At 40.7% G+C, this 14,981-nt stretch overlaps 1 protein-coding gene across 1 annotated transcript in view; it reads left to right on the top strand.

Moving 5' to 3' along the window:
* Positions 1–14,981, top strand: part of lrriq1 (leucine-rich repeats and IQ motif containing 1) — a 291,350-nt gene that overhangs the window by 51,538 nt on the left and 224,831 nt on the right. Inside the window, 1 exon segment of the mRNA XM_034175448.1 lies at positions 7,108–7,258. Within this exon segment, the coding sequence (XP_034031339.1) occupies positions 7,108–7,258 (151 nt within the window).

The raw sequence follows: 14,981 nt of genomic DNA, 5'->3' as shown, positions 1-14,981 counted from the left end.
TCAAATATCATATATAAGTTCATAATAGTCATAATAACAACTATGAACAATGCTTATCATGCCATCTCCTGTGCCACTCTGCGCCACTCTGACCATACCATGGTCCACCTGATTACTACCTACAGGCAGAAACTAAAGCTCTGCAACCTGTGGTGAGGAGCAGTGAGGCTGTGGAGGATCTTCAGGCATGTTTGGAAAACACGCACTGGGATGTGTTCAAGACTGCCACCAACAGTCTGGATGAGTACATAGATGCCGTGACCTCATACAGCAGGTTCTGTGAGAACTGCTGCATTCCATCACAAACCACATTGAGGTATAACAATGACAAACCCTGGTTTAGTCCTAAACTCAGACAGTTGAGGCTGCAGAAGGAGGCTTTCAAGAGCGGGGACAAGGTCAAGTTTAAAGAGTCAAAGTACATGTTTTGGAAGGCGGTTAGGGAAGATAAACAACTGTACGCTGAGAAACTTCACATCAGTTCTCAGCCAATGACTCATCTTCGGTCTTGAACGGACTCAGACAGATGCCCAACTATAAAAGAAACCTCCCCCACTCTGTCAAGGACCCTCGTCTGGCAAAGCAGCTGAATGAATTTTACTGCAGATTTGAAAGACAATGGGACAGTCCTTTTACCGCCCACCACGGAGATCATCAGTTCCAACCCACCAGCACCTCCTCCCCCTCTCCAACTGGTATCTGCCCCCCATATAACTGGTCACAGCAAGGTGCCCCACCTCCTCCCCCACCATGCATCTCTCATTCATGAGAGGGATGTCAACAAGCTCTTCAAGAGAGAGGACCCACGCAAAGCAGCCGGACCTGACTCCAGCATTATCCCCCATTCCCAAAAAACAAAGAACTACAGGTCTTAATGACTATAGACCTGTCACCCTGACCTCTGTGGTGATGAAGATCTTCGAGCACCTTCACCTCACACACCTCAAGGCCATCTCTCTGACCCTAGGGTGGCCAGATGTCCTCCTTTGTGTCACAAATTGAGATGGTTTCCAGCACTGTTATTGACAGTCCAGCTACAGTTTTGAAATGAGTGTTTTAAAAATGCATGTTTCAAACACACATTTCAAAACTGAAGCTGGACTGTCAATAACAACGCCAGAAACCATCTCAATTTGTGGCACAAAGGACATCTGGCCACCCTATCGGACCCACACCTAGCTCCTCTGCAGTTTGCCTACAGAGCCAACAGGTCTGTAGACAACACTGTCAACATTGCCCTCCACTTCATCCTCCAACATTTGGACTTCCCAGGAACCCATGCTAGGATTGGATTCTGTTTCTGGACTTCAGCTCTGCTTTCAATACGATCATCCCAGCCCTGCTGCAGGACAAGCTCTCTCAGCTTGGTGTGCCTGACTCCACCTACAGGTGGATCACTGACTTCCAGGCCAACAGGAGGCAGCATGTGAAGCTGGGAGGGCATGTCTCCGACACATTGTCCATCAGCGCCGGATCCCCCGAAGGTTGCATTCTTTCTCCTCTGCTCTTCTCCCTTTACACCAACAGCTGCACTTCCAGTCACCAGTCTGTGAAGCTCCTGATGTTTGTGGATGATACTGCGCTCATTGGAATCGTCTCTGATAGGGACAAGTCTGCAGTGGCGGGCACAACTAACCAAAAAGTTAGCTTCGATAACTGGTAATCAGCTAACTGAAAAGTTATCTTTTTTAACACTAAACCGATAAACTGTCTAAAACCTATCGGAAGCTACAGATAACCGATAACTTTCAATTTTGCCTCCATATGCTCTCAGCTACTAAGAAGCTGATTTTGAGTTTAAACACCGCCAAAGCTTCTAATAGAACCAACGGCGATCACAAACCAAAAACAGCCAATGAACCATTGCTTCTGCTTTGTGCACACTGCCCCCTGGTGTAGGGAAGGGCCATTTACTCTGACAGGATACAGTGATCCAGCGATGGAAAACAGGTTTGAATTATGGTTTTGCTTTATAAATAAAATTATTCTGGATAGAATAACGTAAACTCTTAAAATGTACAAAGTGATATATAACATATATCTGTTAATTTTAAAATAATGCACTAATTCTGATGATTTGAACATTAACACACCAAAGGGATTATGGGTAAACTAAGGCTCCGCTGATACTGATTGGTTGATTTATTCATTCTGTGTAAAAACCAACACAAGTGAATCAATGTAACGTGTTGGTGTTTACAAATAAATGTGCTTTTGTAAAATATGTCATTTTTCTCATTTGTATAAAAAAAGAAAGAAATTTTCAAGATCCCGCTAGACAGCGCCTAAGCGCACGCGTGATGACATCACAACTCTATCCAGTTACAGAGACGAGGTTTCTTTCAGTAACAAGAACTGTCAAAAAAACTTTCTTGTGTGTGCTTGCTGGAGATGTGTCGCATTTGAATGCTGGAATAATGATGTCAGTCGCACAAAGAAATCAAATAATAGTGAAAACATGTTCGGTGCGGTGTTATAAAAGATCAATCAGTCGCTCCGTGAGGTGTCATAACATCCGATCGGTTAGCAGCTCGGTGCGGTGTTATAACAGATCAGTCAGTCGCTCCGTGAGGCGTCATAACATCAAGCCTGGTTCACATAGCAAGATAATTAGGCCCATATCGGACCCGATCTTCCCCTTTCGACAATCTTAAGGACGCCACGACAATCGTGATGACGCTAAATATAATCTTATCAGATATTCCTGCCATGTGTGGTGTGTTAAGTAGGACGTGAGGAGCTAAATGTGACATGCAGCCAATCAGAAAGTGAGGGGTTTGACCTGGGAATGTTCATCTGTGAAATCTGTTTGTGTGTGTTGTTTTTACCGTGTGGCTGACACCACACACTGTACAACTAAACCTGTCAGATCTATGATTTTTTTTTATCTCCACGAGTGTGGTCTCTCAGGTTTTGGAAACCTACAGATCATTTTAAAATCCTGCGGTTGACAACACTGTGATATAACCGGTCGCCAGTAGATGGCAGTGTTCTATGCATTTTGACGCCGGTTATATCACACGGCCTGAATCACAATTTAACAGAGTTTTTGGCTTTTGGAGGAGCAACCTGGGCTTCTTCTTGCATTTTTAAATAAAACTAACACAATAACAACATCTATAAACACAGAGAGTATAGTCACGAGAGTTTTAGGCACAATATACAAAGAGTTTAATGCTGTTGTCCGTGTGGAGCCTGATCAGAGCGTCTCAAATGCATTTCTTCTGTCGTGAACTTTTACCCAGAATGCACTGCGCACACACCATGTCCACACTAAAACCTTTAAAATTAGTCCAATACTTTAAAACTAAAACATATATCTGATATTTTCACTTTATAAAACTTCAGACGTGACTTTGATTTAAATAACTTGTCCGAAATTAGTTTGGTTAAAAGTTTAACCATAAGTTAAAACTGTATGCCTCTGGATGACTTGGGTGCTATTGCCAGCATATTAGTATGGGGTTAAAAGAAATCAGCTTTTTTCTTTTCTATGACCAGTTCTCCTCTGCCTGCAGAGAATAGAGTGGTTTCTTCTCCAATCAGGTCTTCTCTGTTTGTAGAGGACAGAACTACACATCTTCTACTAAAAGCTACATCTGCAAAAATGTTAGTGGTCTAAAAATTATTGGACCAAAACTTATCAGAAGATAAGTGATCTGATGATGGTTTTCAAAGTTATCTGAAAAGCTAATCCGATAATGAAAACATTATTGTCAATAATTAGCAGTTAACGGATTGGCAGAACTGTGCCCACCACTGCAAGTCTGACTACAGATGGGAGATTGATCACCTATTGTACTGATGCAGACAGAACAATCTGGAGCTCAATGCCCAAAAGACAGTGGAGATGGTTGTTGACTTCAGAAACAACCCAGTCCTGGCCACCCCCATCAGCCTGTGTGACTCCCCAGTCGCCATTGTGGAGTCCTTCCACTACTTCGGGATCACCATCACCTGGACTTCAAGTGGGAGCTCTCATCAAGAGAGCACAACAGAGTATGCCCTTTCTGCGACAGCTGAGGAAGTTCAACTTCCCAAAAACAGTGATGGTGAAAGTCTACACTGCCATCATTGAGTCCATCCTCTGCTGCCACTGCTAAGGACAGAAGCAGACTGCAACGTGTCATCCATGCAGCAGAGAAGGTGATCAACTGTAGTCTGCCATCCCTACAGGACCTGTATGTATCCAGGGCCCTGAGGCAAGCAAGGAAGATTGTAGCCGATCCCTCCCACCCAGGTCACAAACTTTTTGTCACCCTCCCCTCTGGCAGGAGGCTGAGGTCCATCCGGACCAAAACCTCAAGACACAAAAAGATCTTCTTTCTGTCCAGAGCTAATAAACTAATAAATAATGCCAGAGACCCCCACTTACCCTGCCTCCGTCCCCACTACCATAAAGTACAGTTTGTCATCCCTGCAGTGTAAGGTACTGTACATCTGTACTTCAGTCACCTTTTTTTGCACAGTCCTAATTCATTACATTATATTTATTTAACAGTGAATATAGTTTGCCTGTTTGACTCTTTTACTTCTTACAAAAGTGTTGTATATGTGAACTTACTTGGCAATAAATCTGATTCTGATAGTTAACCAAAAGTCCAAAAAAAAATAAAAAATAGAATACAGGATATAATAAATTTATTTAACCAACAATTTAAATACAACATGAAAAATATCTTTGAATTGACCCAAATGGGGATAGTTTTCTTGAATTTTAAATCTTTTCATAAAATTTCCAAGAAATAATAAAATTAACAGTTGAAATATGGATAAAAATAAATAAATAAAATAAGCAATGCTACTTGTTTTTGGCAGAGCCACACACCATTTTTTTAAGACAATCAATGCAACATGTCCACATACATTTGAACATCAAACGTGTATGTGTACACATACACACAAATTGTGACATTGTAATGTGCAAATACATTTCTTTGATTATTCCATAATTAGTAGAATTTATAGTGCATGTTATAAATTGGCAATCAGGGAAACATACAAAATAATGTTGAAAAATTGGCTTTTTCAATTTATAGTCAATTCAATAAAGGCATCAATTTAGGACAGACAATTGAGTTTAATTAAGCGGACATATTGTTTTATTTATTTTTTTTCTTAATTGCTTTTTGCAATATAAAAGTAAAGCTTTGTTAATTTTGAGTGCATACCCACCACACCACGGTCTGTAAACAACTGTCAGCTGTTGACGGAAAATATAAATAAACTTTGAGATTCGTTTGTAACCATTTTTGGAAAAATTATATACGTACATGCATACAGCAATATGCAACCAAGGAATATATATTGTTAACACCTCTACCTCTACACACCTTGTACCCCACACAGTCCAGACCAGCTGATTTAAAATATGATACTTATTATCTGGTTTATATGAAAGAGCTCAATGTGTTGAAAAGACGTCTTTTGTAAACCAGACTTCACCGACTCGTGAAAAATGAATTTGGAGAAATTTCACCACAATAACTCCTATTACCTCTGTTTAGCTTTGGTGATATGTTTGCATTTTGTGACATGTTGATAATGTTGCTGCATTTTCCCTAGTTTAACAGTGGGCGAAAATGAAGTTCTGATGGATATCACCCAGTTTTCAATGAAAAATCAATGTTGAAATTATATCTTGTGCTCACTGGGTATCCTTGTGTGTCCAAAAGAAATGAGACATTCTGGCTAAAACATGGAAGACAACACAGTGCAGAAATGTGTCTAATTTATACACAGCAGTTTTCGTGAGAAGCTCAGAATAGAGCCACTGCTCCTTCACGTTGAGCCACATGAGGTGGTTTGGGCATCTGTTAAGGACGCATCCTGGGCACCTCCCTAGGGAGGAGTTTCAAGCATGTCCAGCTTGGAGGAGACACCAGGGAAGATCCAAGACTAGGTGAAGAGATTACTTTGGCCTGTGAATGCCTGGGGATCCCCCAGTCAGAGGCGGTAAATGTGGCCATGCGAGCATGTAATCAATGAAAGCGTGTGTCGAAAGAATGCAACCTTTTGACCACTTAGAATAGGTCAAGGTTAGCCATCTTTGAACTTGTCCAAGGTCTGTGCCCCAAGAATGCTCCCTGTGAATTTTAAGACCCTGGCAGTAATAGGACTGGATTTATGCTGAGCACAGACAGACGGAAGGATGCAGAGTCTTCGCAATACCTGATGGCCAAATTATGGCCTCTGGTAAAAATGAATCCACTGATTAATCCTGTTACATGGAGGAAGTGTTATTACCTGCAGATAAAGATTAGAGAAAGGACAATAAACATTCACATAGCTGTGCTGGCAATCAAGTTGATGTTCCAGGATTGTTTACGTGGAGTAAGTAAGTATGTAAAGTTTATTTGTATAGCATCTTTCAAGATAAAATCACAAAGTGCATTACAATAATTTGAGAAACACAGAAACTAAAAACAGCAATTAACATAAAACTAGTTAAAAGGAAGCCTGAACAAATGGGCCTTCAGCTTCTCCTTAAAAGTTCCAACAGAGTTCACAGAACGTAGGTGCAGTGGCAGTGCATTCCACAGTTTGGGAGCCACAACTTCAAATGTACAGTCTTCAGCCTTGACCTTGGTACAACCAGCAGGTTCTGGTTCGAGGACCTCAGAGACCTGCTTGTCACATAGGGTTGCAAGAGTTCACTGATGTAGAGTGGCATTTGACCATGCAGAGTTCTAAAAGTCAACACCAATATTTTAAATTGCAGTTTGAACCGAATTGGGAGCCAATGCAAAGAGGACAGAATGGGTGTTAACGTGAGACCACATAGATGACCTTAAGGAGCCTTGCAGCTGCATTCTGGACCGTTTGTAGGTGGTCCAGCGAAGATGTACTGAAGCTAGGGAACAGCTGATTACAGTAATCAGAAAGTGAAGAAATAAAGGCATGAATGATCTGTTCCAGCTCAGCTTGAGAGACAATGTAGGCGGGCAATGTTCCGTAAATGAAAGGAGCATGATTGCACAATCCTGTGCATCAGATTTAAGAAATGTGAGGTAGTTCTTCTGAGTGCCATTGTGGTTTAGCTGTATTTGGTGCTATGTGTGGGACAGTCAGTTTGTTTTGTGTCCTGAGATGTTGCATTTGTCACAGGAAAATGACATCTCATTTGTGGACTGTGAAAGTATGACCAGCTTAAGAGTTCTTCGACTTGGCCACAACAAGCTGACATCCATCCACGGTCTCAGTGGAGCTGAAAACGTGGATTTGCTTGACCTCTCGCACAACTGCATCACTCGTATCGGTGAGCAAAAATTTAAGATATGGCAATTAAACCTTTGGATCACATATACTGTCTTTTGTGGAATTTATAAATAAGTGCTTGTTGTTTGGTTTGAGTTTAATTTACAGTAGTCAAATCATTCAGATGTACATGTTTGCTGAGCATTTGTTATGGCCCAGTGTAGTTATTGAAACTTTATACAAGTCTGCATGATTCCTCACGAGGGCAGCAGCATACTTCTTTTCAGATCTGCTTTCTGTTCTTGAATATGAATTATAATGTGATTAATTCCCTGAACACAACCTTATTGATGCTGTGTTGATATAAAAAAAAAAATCACCATACTGCTCGTTATAGCAGAATCACTGTTGTCTGCAGTGGCAGATGATGATGGGAGATTTTGTCTTTTTCCAGTGTTAATTAGATGAAAAATAATTTACTTAATTGACAACACCTCCCGGGAAACATCTTCCAGGCGTATTTTGTAGCTGCACTGGTCCAATATCCTTGAACAGCATTTTAATGGTTTGCAGAGTTCTTACTGATTGTTGCTTTAAATGTTCACTTTTAATGATGTTACAGGTTAAATTTCTGTCTGTGATATCACATAAGTCATTCCGGTTGAATGTAAGATGGTGTGTCACTGCAAAAAAATAATTTATCCTTGTCCATCTTTTGCCATCATTAAAACTAAATCAGTATCTGGTTTGTCCTTATCACTGCAGCAACCCCCCCCAAAAAAAGATAAAGATTTGAAGCTTTTGACTACATGTACGTCATGATGTGCGGCAGCTGCTCTCACAGCCAGTGGTGGCTCGGTTTTCCAGCATCTCCTGTTTGAATACAATGGTGTTTTGAAACACAAGGTTCGGTCAGATCGGCACACAGAAATGATCACACAGACTGCATTTTGCTAGAATAAAAAGGCGTATATTTATTCCCCACAAAAGCAGTTACATCAAACACAAGTGGTTGCAGCGCATTTTTCTCTCTTACCGTGACGCCTTTAAGGTGGAGAGCCAACACCTTCAGCAGAGTGCGCCTGTCAACCGGCTGGGCGTTCGTACGTTAACCCGCAGCAGACTCTGTTGAAGCATGGTTCTACTCCCTCTTTTCTAGTGTCCGCGAAGGGAGGGTGAGTGGCCAACTCAACCTCCCTGGCGCACATAATTTCTTTAATCAACAGGCATCTGAAAGTTATTTTCTCTATTACAAAGACATAATAAAAGCAGTTCTTCACTCCCAGTTCAGAATGATCCCAGCATGCTTCACTCCCAGTCGTTAGTGGCTACAAAAACAAAGTCGTGCTATCAGTGTAATAATAACAAGTACATCCAGCTCTTCGCTCCCAGTTCAGACTGACCCCAGAGTGCTAAAACAAAATTAAATTCTCAGGGTTACGTTAAGACAGGTGCAAAACAGCACAATAACATTTATTATACAAATGGAACATCTAGTTTGACATGTCAGTGATGTGCTGTAATGACAAAGACAAATTGGATGTAATTCTTTCAGCGCAGATACCCAGCTTTATATTAGATAAACAGGAATAACATCTGATTAAGAATTAAGAAATGAAGCTTTAAAGGAATACCTATGCTTGTTTTTATTTAGATGTTGGGGTGGGGGTGGGGTTGGTGTCATCTTCTTAGTCAGGACCAAAAAAAAAAAAAGATTATTGATATACGAGGTCTATTAGAAAAGTATCCGACCTTATTATTTTTTTCAAAAACCATATGGATTTGAATCACGTGTGATTACATCAGACATGCTTGAACCCTCGTGGGCATGCGAGAGTTTTTTCACGCCTGTCTGTTACGTCATTCGCCTGTGGGCAGTCTTTGAGTGAGGAGTGGCCCACCCTCTCATCGATTTTTTCATTGTTTAGGAATGGCTCAGAGACTGCTGCTTTGTTTGATCAAACTTTTTTCAAAACTGTAAGGCACAACTGAGTGGACACCATTCGATAAATTCAGCTGGTTTTCGGTAAACATTTTAACGGCTGATGAGAGATTTTGGTCTGGTAGTGTCGCCGTAAGGACGGCCCACGGTGCCTGACGGCGATCTGCGCTTCGAGGCGGCAGCGTCTCGCCATTTCAAGTTGAAAACTTCCACATTTCAGACTCTGTTGACCCAGTAAGTCATCAGAGAACAGAGAACTTTCAGAAGAAGTCGGCATGAGGAGTTTATTCGGACATTCCATTGTTAACAGACATTTTGTAATGAAAGAACGTGCGGGCAGAGTCATGGAATGTCCAAATAAACTCCTCATGCCGACTTCTTCTGAAAGTTCTCTGTTCTCTGATGACTTACTGGGTCAACAGAGCCTGAAATGTGGAAGTTTTCAACTTGAAACGGTGAGACGCTGCCGCCTCGAAGCGCAGATCGCCGTCAGGCGCCGTGGGCCGTCCTTACGGCGACTCTACCAGACCAAAATCTCTCATCAGCCGTTAAAATTTTTACCGAAAACCAGCTGAATTTATTGAATGGTGTCCACTCAGTTGTGCCTTACAGTTTTGAAAAAATTTTGATCAAACAAAGCAGCAGTCTCTGAGCCATTCCTAAACAATGAAAAAAACGACGAGAGGGTGGGCGACTCCTCACTCAAAGACTGCCCACAGGCGAATGACGTAACAGACAGGCGTGAAAAAACTCTCGCATGCCCACGAGGGTTCAAGCATGTCTGATGTAATCACACGTGATTCAAATCCATATGGTTTTTGAAAAAAATAATAAGGTCGGCTACTTTTCTAATAGACCTCGTATATCGATAAAATCTTATCATTACCCATCCCTGAAGTTCATTTAATAGCATTTATGTTAAAATGTGTTTGCTATGCCAAAGACATTTTGTAACAATTGAAAAGGAAATGATATTTTTAACTCTGCCAACAAAGTTTGAGGAGGTCATCTGTCTGTTTGTTTGTGAACAGCCTGGAGCCTATAATTGTTCATATATTGTTATGAAAGTTTCACTGAAGATTCATCTCCTGATAGGGAAGAACTGATTAAATTTTCAAGGTCATAGGTAAAAGGTCAAAGCCAGGAAAAATCTTGGAAAATTAGAAAAAAATCTCTATCTATAACACTGAATGAATTTTCAAACATGTATAACTCTGTCAAAAAAGATTAAATTTCTTTCATATTTGAGAGCGGGGGGGTCGCGACAGGAAAAACACCTCTGTTGGAAACCTTAACGGGCAAGTTGGAACATGCCCAAGCTGTTAAACAATTTCTCAGTTACTCACTTGTTGAAAGCCATCAAAAGCCGCCTGAATTTTACAAATGGTTTTCAACACGGAGGTGTTTTTCCTGTCGCGGCGCACACAGATTCGCCGAGTCGTCACGGAAACGACTTGGCGAATTTGCGCGCACGTCTTTCATTAAAAAATGTCCTTAAACAGTGGAATGTCCGCATAAAGTCCTCATGCCAGCCTCTTCTGAATCTTCTCTGTTCTCTCACGTCGTCCTGGGTGAATTAAGCCTTAAATTAGGATGTTTTCAGGTCGAAACAGGCCGACGATGGCGCCTGGAAGCCCTGCGCGATGTCCCGCTCCGTGGGAAGTCCTTACAGCGACAGAAACACCCCATAATCTCTCATCAGCCGTTAACTTTTCACCAAAAACCAGCTTAATTTCTCGAATAGTGTCCACTCGGATATTCCTCACAGGTCCAGAAAAAATTTTGATAAAGCAACGCGCGCCGTCTTGAGCAGCATGTGAAACAAAGGAACTCAGCCGAGAGGGCGGGACCACATCTCACTCAAGGCCTGCCCACAGGGAAATGATGTCACCGACACGCGTGAAAAAACTCACGCATGCGCACGAGGGTTCAAGCATGATTGGTGTAATCGCACGTCATTCAAATCCATATAGTTTTTAAAAAAAATAAAAAGGTAGGATACTTTTCTGATAGACCTCGTATTATTGATTTAGAACCTAGACACTGTCATGGGCTAAGTGGCTAATTAATATAATACGAGCGAAGTGCCGGACAGCGGCGTGAACCTTGCTCATGGTACACTGAGTCCCAAACAGGAGGTGCCAAATTTTGAGTCCACAGTGAAACAGGAAATGTCAAATGTCAAACACTTCCTGGATTGCCAATAAAGGAGATCTTGTGGGATCTTGCGGGAATTCAGTGGCAAGTTGAGACTGAAACAGGAAGTGCCAAATTTTGAGGCCACAGTGAAACACGAAATGTCAAATGTTGAAAACTTACTGGATTGACAAGACAGGAGATCTCAGGGGATCTCATGGGAATTCAGTGGCAAGTTGAGACTGAAATAGGAGTGCCAAATTTTGAGTCTACATTCAAACAGGAAATGTCAAAGGAAAGTTTTTTTCAACAATTCCCCCCTAGTTTTGATCTGTTTTTTTATTAACCTGTTATATTTTAGTATGTTGTTTTTGCTATTGTATTTAATCCTCTGTAAGATTTCTGTGTAAGTTTTTGTTTGTATAATTGAACAGTTTTTGAAAAAACTCAAATGTTGAATACTTCCTGGTTTGATAATAAATGAGATCTCATGGGATCTCACGGAATTCAATGGCAAGTTGAGACTGAAACTGGAAGTGTAACTTTTGAGTTCACAGTGAAACAGGAAATGTCAAATGATGAACACCTCCTGGCATGGGTGTAGCTGGGTTGCACTGGACTCCCCTGAAATCTGATTGGACCCCCCAGCTGCCACCCATATGATTGACATGTCATGGCACCGCAGTTCTGGTTGAAAAGAGCCATTTTGAAATCGGTGACACATACTGACTACTAGGTTCCTCCTGTACAGTAGTTGGCACTGTGTTCCACAAAATAGTTTTAATCCACCTTATTAGAAGAAAAAAAAATGAGCAGGATTTGAAGCTGAACACCTCATCTGAACCACAGACTCCTAGTTATATTGGTGAATAAATGACTGTATGTTATGCCAGAAATGAGGTCCAGGTTGTTAAAAGTAGCATTTCTCCTTTAATTCAGGATGGCTTATATATATATATATATGTGTGTATATATATATATATATATATATATATATACACACAGCTGATTCACACTCTGCTTGCTTATTTGAGATGTAAAATGCTGCTCGAGTCTTGGAACGCTTGGTATTTCACACATTTTAATTTGTTGATGCCATTTCAAATACAAAAAGAAAAAAAAAAAATCTAAAATTATCTTCCTTAAAGTCAAACTGACAGCAAATCTCTACAACCTGGTATAAATTTACTAAAAAATATAAAATACAGTTTCCTGATGGAGTGGTGAAGAGGAGGATTTTCTTAAAAAGAAGACCTGAAAGTTCAGCTGCTTTGGCCATATTGTGAAGCCCAACTGTGAACTAGCTGAAAGGTTTGAATATTCAAGTTCAGGTTTATTCGGCACTTTGCAATTAAAAAAAAAGAAAAAAAAACTGGTTTCTCAGCCAGTCAACCCATACAACCGAAAGGGTGAAGATAGAAGAAAAGCTTATACACCTGCCCATTTTACCTCAGCAACTTTGACTAATCACAGCAAAACCAAAACAAAATAAAACAAAGTGAGCAGAACAGCAAACATAGACATCTTAAAATAATCAATAAGCTCAAATTCCTCATCATATCCACTCCAATAACAGCACGCATCGCATAACCCCCCCCCCCCCCCAAAAAAACAAAAAACAAAATTAATAACTTAATTGTCCATACTTAAATCAACAGCAACAGTGAGGAAAATAAGTATTTGAACACCCTGCGGTTTTGCAATTTCTCCCACTTAGAAATCTTGGAGGGGTCTGAAATTTTCATTTTAGGTGCATGTCCACTGTGAGAGACATAATCTAAAAAAAAAAAAAAAAAAAAAATCCACAAATCACAATGTATGATTTTTTTAATAACTGATTTGTATGTTACTGCTGCAAATAAGTATTTCACCCCCTACCAACCAGCAAGAATTCTGGCTCACACAGACCTGTTAATTTTTCTTTAAGAAGCCCTCTTATTTTGCACTCTTTACCTGTATTAATTGCACCTGTTTGAACTTGTTACCTGTATAAAAGACACCTGTTCACACACTCAGTCAATCACACTCCAACCTGTCCACAATAGCCAAGACAAAAGAGCTGTCTAAGGACACCAGGTACAAAACTGTAGACCTGCACAAGGCTGGGATGGACTATAGGACAACAGGCAAGCAGCTTGGTAGAAGACAACAACTGTTATGATTATTTATTAGACAGTGGAAGAAACACAAGATGACTGTCAATCTCCCTTGGTCTGAGATTCCATGCAAGATCTCACTTTGTGGGGTAAGGATGATTCTGAGAAAGCTCAGAACTACAAAGGAGGACCTAGTCAATGACCTGAAGAGAGCTGGGACCATATTCACAAAGATTACATTAGTAACACATGATGCTGTCATGGTTTAAAATCCTGCAGGGCAGCAAGGTCCCCCTGCTCAAGCCAGCACAGGCCAGTTTGAAGTTCACCAGTGACCATCTGGATGATCCAGAGGAGGCATGGGAGAAGGTCATGTGGTCAGATGAGACCAGAATAGAGCTTTTTGGAATCAACACCACTTACCATGTTTAGAGGATGAGAACAACACAAAGAAAACCATCCCAACCGTGAAGCATGGGGGTGGAAACATCATACTCTGGGGGTGCTCTTCTGCAAAGGGGACAGGACGACTGCACCGTATTGAATGGAGTATGAATGGGGTCATGTATTGCGAGATTTTGGCAAACAACCTCCTTCCCTCAGTAAGAGCATTGAAGATGGGTCATGGCTGGGTCTTCCAGCATGACAATGACCCAAAACACACAGCCAGGGCAACTAAGGAGGGGCTCCATAAGAAGCATTTCAAGGTCCTGGAGTGGCCTGGCCACTCTCCAGACCTGAACTCAATAGAAAATCTTTGGAGGGAGCTGAAACTCCAAACCTGAAAGATTTGGAGAAGATCTGTATGGATGAGTGGACCAAAATCCCTGCTGCAGTGTGTGTAAACCTGGTGAAAAACTATAGGAAATGTTTGACCCCTGTAATTGCAAACAAAGGCTACTGTACCAAATATTAACATTGATTTTCACAGGTGTTCAAATACTTATTTGCAGCAGTAACATACAAATAAATCATTAAAAAAATCATACATTGTGATTTCCAGATTTTTTTTTTTTTTTAGATTATGTCTCTCACAGTGGACATGCACCCAAGATGAAAATTTCAGACCCCTCCATGATTTCTAAGTGGGAGAACTTGCAAAACCACAGGGTGTTCAAATACTTATTTTCCTCACTGTATATAGTCTTTCAACCATGACTTGAATTTTCAGAGAATTTAAACAATTTTCACGTATTCAGAAAACATCAGTTCCTTATATTGGCGTTTAAACTGATTAACATTTGGACATTGCTTGAGTTCCTTCACCAGATTATTCCATATTTTAGGGCCACAAGTAGAAACAGAAAAGCCTTTCCTGGTTGTCCGTCATTAGAAGTGTCCAGTAGCACAGACTGTCCCTGTGGAAGTGCAGTTGTTTGTAAATGTTTGGGCACCCCTGATAATTTCCATGATTTTCCTTTATAAATCATTGGTTGTCTGGATCAGAAATTTCAGTTAAATATACCATATAGCAGATGACACACTGATATTTAAGAAGTGAAATGAAGTTTCTAGTATTTACAGAAAGTGTGTAGTAATTATTTAAACAAAATTACGCAGGTGCATAAATTTGGGCCCCCTTGTCATTTTATTAATTTGAATACATTTAG

The sequence above is a fragment of the Thalassophryne amazonica genome, chromosome 8, assembly GCF_902500255.1.
Source record: "Thalassophryne amazonica chromosome 8, fThaAma1.1, whole genome shotgun sequence".
Lineage (NCBI taxonomy): Eukaryota > Metazoa > Chordata > Actinopteri > Batrachoidiformes > Batrachoididae > Thalassophryne > Thalassophryne amazonica.
The sequence above is the reverse complement of the archived record's forward strand: the minus strand, read 5'-3'. Positions and strand labels throughout refer to the sequence as shown.